General features: G+C 41.7%; 1 protein-coding gene across 1 annotated transcript; it reads left to right on the top strand.

Moving 5' to 3' along the window:
- The first annotated feature begins 2,042 nt into the window (after nt 1-2,042).
- Nucleotides 2,043-11,210, top strand: cyp1a (cytochrome P450, family 1, subfamily A). The gene is made up of 7 exons (XM_068015457.1): nt 2,043-2,148; nt 2,627-3,483; nt 3,603-3,729; nt 3,930-4,019; nt 4,165-4,288; nt 6,706-6,792; nt 10,459-11,210. The coding sequence occupies exons 2-7, from the start codon at nt 2,632-2,634 to the stop codon at nt 10,760-10,762; spliced, it is 1,584 nt and encodes a 527-aa protein (XP_067871558.1). The 5' UTR covers nt 2,043-2,148; nt 2,627-2,631; the 3' UTR covers nt 10,763-11,210.
- Nucleotides 11,211-12,162: the final 952 nt, after the last annotated feature.

Below are 12,162 nucleotides of genomic sequence, written 5' to 3'. Positions count from 1 at the left end.
CGAACCTCTAGAAAACACAGGTCCAGTTTCTCCATTTTCTGTTAATAGGACAGTCCCGTCATCCCGGGAATAAGTCTGGTGAACCTTCGTTGCACTCCCTCTATGGCAATAATATCCTTCCTAAGGTAAGGGGTCCAAAACTGCACACAGTACTCCAGGTGTGGTCTAACCAGGATTCTGTACAATTGAAGCAAGACTTCACTACTCCTGTACTCAAATCTTCTGGCAATAAAGGCGAACATATCATTAGCCTTCTTAATTGTTTGCTGCACCTGCATGTTAGCTTTCAGTGACTTATTGGTGAGAACACCCAGGTCCCTTTGTACATCCACACTTTCTAATCCCTTACCATTTAAGAAATATTCTGCATAACTGTTCCTCCGACCAAAGTGGATAACCTCACATTTTTCCACATTATATTCCATCCGCCATGTTCTTGCCCACTCACTAAGTCTTTCTAAATCCCCTTGAAGTCGCTTTGCATCTTCCTCACAAGACACATTCCCACCTACTTTTGTGTCATCTGCGATCTTGGAAATGTTGGAACCCACAGAGAACAGGTGTTCACTTAAGAAACTTTACATTTAACTTATGCAAACAACATATACACAGAATACAGAACTGCCTGGCTAAGGATCAGAGTCCAAATCGCCTGCACCGTGCCCTGTTTGGTTACCTGATGCTAACTTGTGGCATCCTACTCACCATAGTGACAAGTAGTATTGACAGCAGAAACACCACCGTGTCCGCTCACAAGTTTCTTTCTAAAGTACATTTTAATTGGGTTCTCAAGATGGTCAAATCACATTTTATGATGCTTTCATACATATTGGTACACATCTGTGGCATAAATATATAATACCATCATAAAATATAAATGTATGCCTATATGTTTGACAGCTTAATAAAATATAGATATAAATATAGATATTAGACTTTGTAAAAATATTCTACATATTGGTATGCATTTGCATATATTTTATGAAGCTATTGTACATTTAAGAGTATTCCCAATGTTCTTTCCATTTGTAACGACACCATGAAAAATTGTGAATTCTATAATAGGATGATTAATACCATCTAATCACAGCTTTTAACTTTAAAGAATAAACAGTTAAGAGTGAAAAGCTCTAAAACCTAATACATAACCAGTCCAGCATTCAAATGAGAACACAGTAGGTTAGGTTTCCGGGTAATAACCAAACCAAAAGGTCTGTTTATTAAGTCCTGCTCCAGAAATTGAGCACAAAATCCAGACGGTCACTCCAGTGCAGTACTGAGGGAGTGCTGCACTGTCGGAGGCGCTCTCTTCTAGATAAGACGTTAAACCGAGGCCCCGTCTGCCCTCTCAGGTGGATGTAAAAGATCCCACAGCACTATATTATAGAAGAGCAGGGGAGTTCTCCCCAGTGTCCAGGCCAATATTTACCCCTCAATCAATATTACAAAAACAGATTATCTGGTCATTATCACATTGCTGTTTGTGGGAGCTTGCTGTGCTCAAATTGCCTCCTACATTACAACAGTGACGACAATTCGAAAGTACTTTATTTGCTGTAATGCGCTTGGGACATCCTGTGGTGGTGAAAGGGGCTTTATAAATGCAAGTCTTTCTTTAACTGGTGACTTTAAGGACACTGACGGACCTGCTATGTATTTCCAGCATTTATCGTTCATCTGGCGTCTGCCTTCACCTTAAATCATGAAACATGAAGATGACTGATTAATTTAATCAAGGGTTTAGCTTCCTTTGCTGTCTTTGGAACGTAAAACGGTTTGAATATGTTTAAATAAAAGGCCAGGGATCCTGGTGCCAGCAGGACAGTCACGGTGCTGCAGCGAAAATGTAGATTTTTCCTCTGACACAATAATCTCAGGTGTTAATTTGAGTTGCTTAATTCTCGCGGTGTATCGTATAGATTTTGTTTTAGAAATTGCGAAATTTGCTTGGGGCTGGCAGAGAATTAGTCCGAACACACTTCTACATGTGACTTGCAGCCAATCAGGCGCCCAGAAGATGTTTATAAAAAGGCAGGCATTTTACTGTATGCCTCAGACGGTGCCAGCGTTTTACAGTGGTGGCCGTTAGTTGCAGCTTGCATTTCGCCAAGACATTGCTAGCAAGGTGGTTCTACTTTGAGTGAAGAGGTGGGCATGAGTTTATTCTATGAACGAGATTGTTGTATGCCCTGTAGAAATCTGCACTTTCTCCAGTATTGCATGTTGAGTATGTGTGCTTTTAAGATGCGGTGTTGCGCACAGGTCCAGACGCGGAGCGCATTATACATGGATAACATCAAAGTGTTACATTGAGTTACAGAGCACTCACAAATCAGAACTAGATGCTTCTTGCTTTTACTTTACGTGCACACCAGCCTGTATCTTTTTCGAGTACCTCTTTGCAACAGGCTGTCAAAAATGCAGCAGCTCAATCACTAGTTTTAAAAAAATGGTTTAACCACTTTTTTTGGGTTATGAATCTTTAGTCGTGTCAGCTATTATAAACGCGATTTCAGAGCAGACTAATTCAGAACGATACCAGATGGCCAGCACTTAGGCAGCTGGTATTAGGACGCTGTTTCTTGGTATCTTAGTTTTGAAGCGGGTTCTGAATGTTCTCCCACAGGTAACATGATTCGCAGCATTGGAGGGAGGCTCATGGCCAACCTGATGACCGTTACAGTCACCGAAGTGTTCGCCGGCCTCGCGGTTTTCTCTGTGATATTCCTGCTCGTCCGTACCTACAAAAATAAAGTTCCCCAGGGCCTGAAGAAGCCACCGTGTCCGCCGACCCTACCACTCATCGGGCACAGCCTGCGCTTGGGACCAAACCCCCACCTGACCATGACTGCCTTGGCCGAGAAGTACGGAGACATCTTCCAGATCCAGATAGGCACCCGACCGGTGATTGTCCTCAGCGGGCTGGATACCCTGAAACAAGCGCTGATCAAGCAAGGGGATGACTTTGCCGGCCGTCCCAACCTCTACAGTTTTAGGTTTATCAGCAACGGGCAGAGCTTGACTTTCAGCAGCGATTACACCGAAGTCTGGAGGCTGCGCCGAAAGCTGGCGCAAAATGCGTTGCGCACCTTTTCGGCGGACGAGTGCAAAAATTCCACGCACTCGTGCCTCTTGGAGGAGCACGTCTGCAGCGAGGCGCAGCACCTGGTCCAGATCTTCATGGACCTGATGAAGACCAGAGGCGGCTTTGACCCGGTCAGGTACATCGTGGTGTCCGTGGCCAATGTCATTTGCGCCCTGTGCTTCGGAAAGCGCTACAGCCACGACGACCAGGAGCTCCTAAACATTGTCAACGTGAGCGACGAGTTTGGCAAGACTGTAGCTTCGGGCAACCCGGCCGATTTCATCCCAATTCTGAGATTCCTACCAACCTACTCGATGACCAAATTCATCGACTTAAACAAGAGATTCATAGTCTTCGTTGAGAAAATCGTAACCGAACACTACCGCACGTTTGACAAGGTAGGATGAAGATCAGTGTTTTTTGGGGGTGAAATTTTGACTTTCTGTTGTAAATAACAATGTTGACTCGCTGTTCCTGTTACTAACCGCGCGCTTTCCTGTTTGTCTCTATTTTCCAGGATAACATACGCGATGTAACCGATTCCCTGATCGAACACTGTCAGGACAAGAAAGTGGACGAGAATGCCAATATTCAAATATCTGATGAAAAAATTGTTAACATTGTGAATGATTTATTTGGAGCTGGTAAGAATGGCACTTTTGACCCAAATTTTCGCGAGTGGATGTGGGAAGGATCAGGTTTTCACATCAAATGTACCTTGTGACTGACAATTCCGAAACTCTACAAATTGTCGGTTTAATTAATCCCCCTTTGGAGACGCCTGCAATGAGTATGGAGCGAGCCTGATCGTTAACGGTACTTACAAGTCTTTGTTCTTTTGAAGGTTTCGACACCATAACCACGGCGCTCTCCTGGTCTGTTATGTACATGGTCACATACCCTGACTTTCAGAAGAGACTGCATGAGGAAATAGGTGTGTCTGCCTGTAGTGTAACAGCAAAGTGTTCATTTTTTTTTACACCCGGGCTGACATTTTTCAACTCGGTTTCAGCTACTGCCAGGACTGACTTCTGTTCCCCCCCCCCACCCCCCCGCCGCCCCCCTTCTGTTCTTTTCAGATGAGAACATTGGCAAAGATCGGAGCCCAAGGATATCAGACAGGGCACGACTGCCCTATGCAGAAGCTTTCATCCTGGAGACCTTCCGACACTCGTCCTTTCTACCATTCACCATTCCTCACTGGTAAGACAACTCAGGAGCGCAGTACAATCATAAAGCACAGAAGGAGGCATGTGGCCTATCGTACCTGTGCTGGGTCTTTGAAAGAGCTCTTCAATTAGTCCCCCTCCCTTGCTTTTTTCTCATCGCCCTTTAGAAATATTTATCCAGTTTCCTTTTTAAAGTTGCGACTGAATCTGCCACCCTTTTCAGGCAGTGGTCTCCAAATGATAACAACTCGAACAGAATTCTTCAGAAACACGTTGTGAATCAGATTCAGATGGTTGACTCTGTTCGGTCTGCCCAGGAGGCTCAAGCACTGAATCATTCTGCTTCAACCATCCCAAACACCCCATTTTTCAAAGTTTCCTATGGACATGAGGCCCTGAAATCTCCCTCTGGAACCTCCACCTCTTCGGATGAGGTCCCATCTGCCCTCTCAGGTGGACATAAAAGACCCCGTGGCGCTATTCTAAGAAGAGTAGGGGAGTTCTCCCCGGTGTTTTCACCAATATTTATTTCTCAATCAATATTGATATGGCCAGGTGAGAAAAAGGTCTAGGGTTCCCTTTCAGCCTTCACCTGGTCTCACTGTAACAGGGTTTAATTTTAAACACACTGTTTTTAGTTCCCCCTTGGTGAATCCTTGTTCACTGCTTTCCAATTATAAGGTGAAGAAACCAACACAAACAGGCTTTCTTAGGTTTAAAGAAGAAAAGTTGAAATTTATTAAACTTAAACTCTAATTCGGTTAACACCTACGGATACACGATGTGCCCCATGCTAGCATGCATACACGTTACACACATGCAAATAGAGACAGAAAAGAGCAGAAGAAAAATAAAGTGGAAAAGTTTGAGGCAATATCTGAATAGTTGTTTTTACGGTTCTTCGAGCTCACTGTAGAGTCCTTCATTGTAGGTAGACTTGCTGTTCATTGGGGCAACCCAACCAGCCTGCTAGGGGTTCATGTGTCTTCAATGGAGTCAGAGGCTTGTGAGAAAGAGTTGGGAGCAGACAGGAGAGAAATTTTCTCAGTCCAGGGGCAAACAGCTTTCTGCCCAAACTGTTTGTACAAATTCAAAAAACTCAAGTTGCCCAGCAGGTTAGTCATGTGACTAGCTGGTTTGACCATGTCCGTTTGTGTATTTGGCCATCTTAGCAGTCAATCTAGAATGCCTTCAACACCTGGTGATCAAAAGTCCATTGTGGGTTGAATGTCCTTTGACCTTCCAAACACTGTCTGTTAATATGCAAATGGCTTTTCCAGCCATGGCTGATCTGCTCAATAAGTCCTCCCTTCATTCCAGTAACAGTTTAAAATCAATGTTCATGACAAAATTAATGTGTGTCATTCTTGGGGGTCTGCAAATGAAACCCGACTTGAGCCTGACAGAACCACATCCGACGCGGCCCGAGTCCTTTCATTTTTTCCCACACCCGACCCGACCACCGGAATAAAGTTGATTATATTAAAGAGGTTGTACTCTAACTTGGATGAAATCGCTTACTGCAGACTAGTGCGGAGTGTTTCCCACCTTGACGTCCTGGTTGCCACTGTGTCTGACCTGACCCGAGCCCGAATGCCGGAACTGGAAGAGCAACCAGACTCGACCCGAAAACGACGCATGTCCTTGGGTCCCATCGGGTTTGGGTTGGGTAGCCATGCTCTACCTAGCATGACAAGATCATTAAAACAAGTGATCTGGTCACTTATCTCAATGTTGTTTTTGGGATATGGCTGCCGTGTTTTCCGACTGGACTTTAACCTGTCTGACTGGCTGTCTTTCTCTCTCAGAAGTTCCCTCCATGTTGTTCCATTCTGTACAGAGGAATTTCCTGTTGTGGGTTATTGCTGCATATTCTCCATTTCGTTGCAGTCTTCTGTCCAGACATCGCTTGGAGAAACAGCTCATGAGGCTACAGAGTCTAGCATCCACAATGTAAAGCTTTGTGCTGTTGGAGGTGGAGAGTGTTGCATGGAGAGGTGGTTTCCAATAACCTACTGAGCCACTTCCCAGAGACCCAGGCTGTGGGTCTATTCTGCAGCCTGCAATAAAATGGATTTCAACATTTATTGACTGTGTCAAATGTTGCAGCCCTTCTCCCTCTATTTTAATACACAAACTTCTTAACATCTTGGTGAATTTTAGTCTAATGCTCCTCATCGTTGGTTATCTGGTATGTGAGGAGGGGTAAAACTAGTTTGGAAGACCTCTTCATGATTCTACTTCGGGGCCTGGTCAAAATTGTCATGGGTCCAAGATGTGTGGAATCTGTGGAGAAGGATCACTCTGATTGTCCGCCTCTGCACTGTCCAGGTTGTGCTGGAGATGTATCATGCAGTGTCCACTGATATGCTCGTGAACTTTTGCAATGCAGGGTGTTAAGTGAAAAAGAGTTCTCAGTGGTACGAAAATCAATTCTATTTTACATTTCAGCACAACAAAAAATACAGCGTTGAATGGATATTTTATACCAAAAAACACATGCGTTTTTGTGAACCAGTGGCAAGTGAATCATGATTCGTAAGTATGCTTTTCCTATTCTTGAAGTTGGTGGATTTGAACTGGCAAAGCAGTTACAACAAGCTCAATGGTGAGATTGGAAAAATGTCTGGAAGTCTGAACTGCTGAAGACTTTCTTTGAACTGCAGTCAGGGTCACTTTTCCATTCCAAATTGGGAGTTGCATTTCTTGCCTGACTACCTATTTACACTTTAACTTTAGCTGGGCTTTGCTGCCGCCCAAGGTTGGCCTGTAAAATTCACTGTAGAAGAAGTCCTGAGTTGAAGCTCTGAGCATAAGGGAGCATTCATATGACCTCTTATGGGTCATGTTTAATCTGGGATCTACAAAGATGCCTGCAGCCCTAATCCAGGCTCCTATAAAGATCACTTTGGACTTTATATAAATAGGGTGGGGGTGTGGAGGGGATGTCCAAAACAAGCAATGGCAAAAATAAGGTTCAGGTTAAAATTCCTGGAGGAGATGAGTGGATGGTTTGAAAGACTTCTTCCTTTTGCCCCTTACATTCTTGTTGGCGGGCAGTGCCAGCTATTGCAGTTGGTATCTTTTCCATGTATTGTGTCAATACATTTTACCCATAAGATAACAAAAATCCCACCTATAAAGATAGGACTAGTTCCAGTGGTCTAAAGGTGGTGTGGGTTGCTGTTGTAACATCATTGACAATTGCCTCTTAACTATGTGTTCAGGATTATAATACTGCCTTTGTGTTGTTGGATTGGTATATTTGCAAAGATGTAAGTAAAGTGATGGTGCCTGTTTGGTAACTTTTATTGAAGTACTGCAATCAGATTTTTGGAGTCTTTCACATGTGCATCTGAGCACACTACCCATTTTCCAACATATGCACATGCAGCTGAATATAGTAGCCTGTGTATGTACTTGGGTACAGTCATTCCAACTCCTTCGATGAGACCAATTACTCTTTACTCACTGTAATTTTCATTGATTGCAGCTATCTGTGGGGTGTAATGTGTAGTTTGCAGACTCTGATTGTTCTGCCAACTGTGGGACACAGAGATTACTGACAAAAGTGCTCTGAATGTGTAATGTATCTGCTGCTTTTCACCCCAAAAGCTAATTATTAGCACTATGGGGTGACCCTGTTCTCCTATCATTAAAAACATTGCAAAGTAATTTTATAAAGTGCCCAGCTGGTTCAGTAGTGCAAACTGAAAATCTACATGAATCAAGCTTTCTGAAGGGATCCAGGACCCCTTGGCTTTAATGTACCAAGGAATTTGATTGGGACTTGAGTCCCAGGGTGTACTGTCACTTTTGTACCAGTGCCTGCCCAAAACTGTTTGGCATCAACTTAAAAGAAAACAGCAGTGTAATCACACTGAGAGATGATCACCCCTTTTTGTTATTAAACAAGATATTCTTTTGCTAATTTGTTTGCATAGGCTGCCTTGGCAGCTGCTTTTTTTAATCCTGCACTTTGTGGTTCGATATTGCATCAACTTTCCGGATGCATAATCATTGACAATGTGAAAGTACCTCTTAAAGGATTGGCACTAGATCAGCAGAATTTTACTGCAGCTATACAATGTAACTTATGTCAGTGGAATGTAGGCAAATCACTGCACCAACATAAGATATGCAGTAAAGTTGCAGCGTTAGAAACTAGTTACCTTTCTACAAAGGTGACCTAATAAAGCACATTCCCTAGGGGCTCTGAAGGGTGTTATGCTTTGATGTTTGACTGTTTATTTAAAAGTAGATTAAACTGCGAGTCGGGAAATAAACGATGACCTTTTTAACACAGAGAAACAAATAGGAATTACGAGAGTAGAAAGCAGTGAATTGAATAATGGCCTCAGGAAGTTCCTTATTCGTTTGTTATTACAGCTTGGCAATTAAGACAATCTGATGAGATTTTTTTAAATAATACTGTAAATGATACATGTATTGCAGTCCTTGTGTTACTTTTCTGAAGCAGTCTTACAGCAAATTCTGTACACCATTATTTTAAATATCCATGAAACACAAGCTGTCTCTTTCCAAGCACCTATATTTTTATTCATTCATGGGATGGTGAGGCCAGCGTTCATTGCCCATCCCTTCTTGAATCGCTGCAGTTCATATGATGCAGGTGCACCCACAGGTGCTGTTTGGAAAGGGAGTTCCAGGATTTTGACCCAGCAACGTTGAAAGAATGGTGATATATTTCCAAGTCAGGATGGTGTGTGATTTGAAGGAGAACTTCCAGGTGGTGGTGTGCTGCCTTGTCTATCTAGGTGGTAAAGGCCATGGATTTGGGAGCTGCTGTCAAAGATGGCATGGTTCCCAATGCAAATCCTGTCATATGTCACCTTCTTTCACTTACTAAATGATATACAGATTAAAATTGTTTCATTCAGTTTTATTTACTGGTGGAAGAACATCTACAAGTGTAAAAGAAAACCTCCCTACTTAATATCAGGGAGACTAAATAAAATATTAAACTCCAGTCTTGTTCAGCAATGTGGTGTGAATAGGAACACATGTCAACCTCCACTCCCACCACAACCTATGTAGACAGAGCTCCCTTTAAAGAGGCAGTAGCAGCAGAGATTCCACACCTCTCCACTGATCTTCGATATCAGACATGCATTAGAATCAGTGGCGGCTTCGTTTTGTTTACCAGTTTATTTCATTATCCCAAAGTGAAGTTTGAAAGAACATATGGAGTGATGATAATGTGACAGATAAGACAAGATGTATCAGGAGGCCATAAGAAAGGGGCCAGACAATGGAAGGGTTAGTGGGAGTTATTTTAACTATGGGTGATGGCAATATTGGCTTGACCGTCCATTAAACACCCCTTGCGATACTTTCCCTTCCATAGGCTTCAATAGAATCAGGTATGGTGTACAATGGGCGGCTAATTCAATAAAACCAGTTCAATACCATAGCCCAAAGTTAAAATTATTCCCAGTGAGTGCTCAGTCTCTTTCAGGCATTGGCCTATTCTGTGTTGTATTTTAGTGGCCATATGAAGCTTTCATGTAAATTGTAATGTTTTTTTAGCGTTTGGCAATTCAGACAACCTGATGAGAATTTTTTTTTACGATACTGTAAATGATAAATATATTGCAGTTCTTGTGTTCTTTTTCTGAAGCATCTTACAGTGAATTTTATAAAATATTATTTTAAATAACCACAAAACACAAGTTGGTAAGGGGCATTTTTATCTCTGTGTTAGTTTGTTTTTACTTCTAGTGTTGAAGGGTTAATAGTACCGGTGGTGTGGAAAATCATATCTTTACTTACTGGTTTCAAAAATAAAGCAAAAACTCTCTGCCATTAAGCACTGATTTTAAATTCACCAAATAAAACTTTTTGCAAAAAATTTCTCAGCATTAAATGTGCTTTTTAGGTTAATTGCAACATCTTACAAATGCATTGCAAATTTAACTATCCGAAAGAGATTGACAGGTCACAATTTTGGCTAAAGGCTCTTTCTCAGAACTCAAAAATGTCCAGCCAGGGTATTAACGTCCCATTTTCTCTTCTAACTATTGCACAGTGCTAAGTCTATCGGCAGAATTTCTTGTTTTTAATTCCAATTTCCAGCAGGTGTTTGCAATGCTTAGCACTAAAATAGTTGAATTGACTCTCTCATGTCATTATCTGTTGACATTGTAAAGCATATATTTCAATTTTCCTTCTTGTGTATTTCAGTACACTCTGGAAAGACCCATTTTCTTTCTTTCCGGACCGGTTCCTAAATCCTGATGGTAAAAGCATCAACAAAGAGGAAAGCGAAAAGGTGATGCTGTTTGGCATGGGAAAAAGGAGATGCATTGGAGAACCCATTGGCCGCACAGAAGTCTTCTTGTTTTTCGCCACTCTTATCCAACAGCTGCGATTTGAGAAAAAGCCTGGGCAGGTTATTGATATGACCCCACAGTATGGACTGACCATGAAGCACAAGAGGTGTGAAGTGCAGGCGGTGCACCGGTTCCCAGCTATGGCCTCTGAATGAGCCAACAGTGTCTTAATTCTGCAGGAACTAAATAAAGGAGAACAGAACTCTATTTTTGTACATTACAAATACATACCAATGGTCTGAGGGAATAACTATGCCTTAAATTGTATGTTTTGTTATGTTTAATGTAATATGCTGCTGATGTGCCACTGATGCCTTATATTTAAAATACCAATGAAGAATTATCCTACTGTATAAACAGAATTGAAGAATGATGAAAATGAGGTTTTTGAAGCTTATTCAGATGCAACTCATTTAACAATGTACACGTATTTTTAAAAATATAAAATATTTTACTATAGAAAATCATGTAATAAGGGAAAGATTAATATGCTTCTTTATACTGTGTAAACAAAACTTTGATGATTTTTATACTTATGAAATGTCAGATGAAACAGAAGAATTTGTTACGAACAGAAATAAAAAAATGTGCATTTCTAAAGAATCTTACTATGTCTTCATGATGTCATGGAACATTTTACAACTAACAGATTACTTTTGAAATACAGTCATTGCTGTTTTGTTAGCGAAATTCTAGAAACACATGGCGAGAAATAAAGGCAGAAAATGCCAAAAAATACGCAGTAAGTCTGCCAGCATCTGAAAAGGGATGAGACAGATCAACTGTTTAGGAAGAGACCTTTCATCAGAACTGGAGAGGATAGGTATACTGGGTCCATTATAAAGCCGTACAACAGGAATGATGGAATTCAGTTCCAGGCAGAGACTAGAGAAGCGATGATTGTTCTTGTTAGACCATGAAGTTTACAGGGAGATGTAATAGAAGTGTTGAAAATTATGAAGGGTTTTCATAGAATAGATGGGAAGGAACTATTTCCACTGCAGGAGGGGCAGTAACCAGAGGACACAGATTTAAGATAACTGGCAAAAAGTCAAGGGAAAACTTGTTTTACTCAGCAAATTCTAATGATCTGGAATGTATTGCTTGAAAAGGTGGTCAGAACAGATTTAATAGTAACTTTGAAAAGGAAATTGGATATATACATAAAAAGGAACATTTTACAGAGTCATGGGGAAAGAGCTGGTGAATGGGGAAACTGGTAACTTATTCAGAGTCGGCTTGGGTATGATGGGCTGATTGGTCTCCTGTGCTGTATGAGCGAACAATTCGATAAAACAGAGGTTTGCTACTCAAAAATAACCATTATGAAATGTGAATGTGATCATAAGAACTAGGAGCAGGAGTAGGCAATTCAGCCCCTCGAGCCTGCTCCGCCATTCAATACAATCATGGTTGATCTCATCTTGGCCTCAACTCCACTTTCCTGCCCATTCTCCATAACCATCATTCCAGGATGGGACATAATACTCAGAATATGTACCTTATGAATGGTCCAGATGATCAATAGTAAGAAACTTAGCAAGCTCGATGCATA

The sequence above is a fragment of the Heterodontus francisci genome, chromosome 35 (assembly GCF_036365525.1).
Source record: "Heterodontus francisci isolate sHetFra1 chromosome 35, sHetFra1.hap1, whole genome shotgun sequence".
Lineage (NCBI taxonomy): Eukaryota > Metazoa > Chordata > Chondrichthyes > Heterodontiformes > Heterodontidae > Heterodontus > Heterodontus francisci.
Note: the sequence above shows the minus strand (reverse complement) of the source record. Positions and strands in the feature narration are given on the sequence as shown.

Coding starts and splice junctions, on each gene's coding strand:
- cyp1a (XM_068015457.1), top strand. CDS start 2,632: ATGATTCGCAGCATTGGAGGGAGGCTCATGGCCAACCTGATGACCGTT. Junction 3,484..3,602: donor ACTACCGCACGTTTGACAAG/GTAGGATGAAGA, acceptor TCTATTTTCCAG/GATAACATACGCGATGTAAC. Junction 3,730..3,929: donor GAATGATTTATTTGGAGCTG/GTAAGAATGGCA, acceptor GTTCTTTTGAAG/GTTTCGACACCATAACCACG.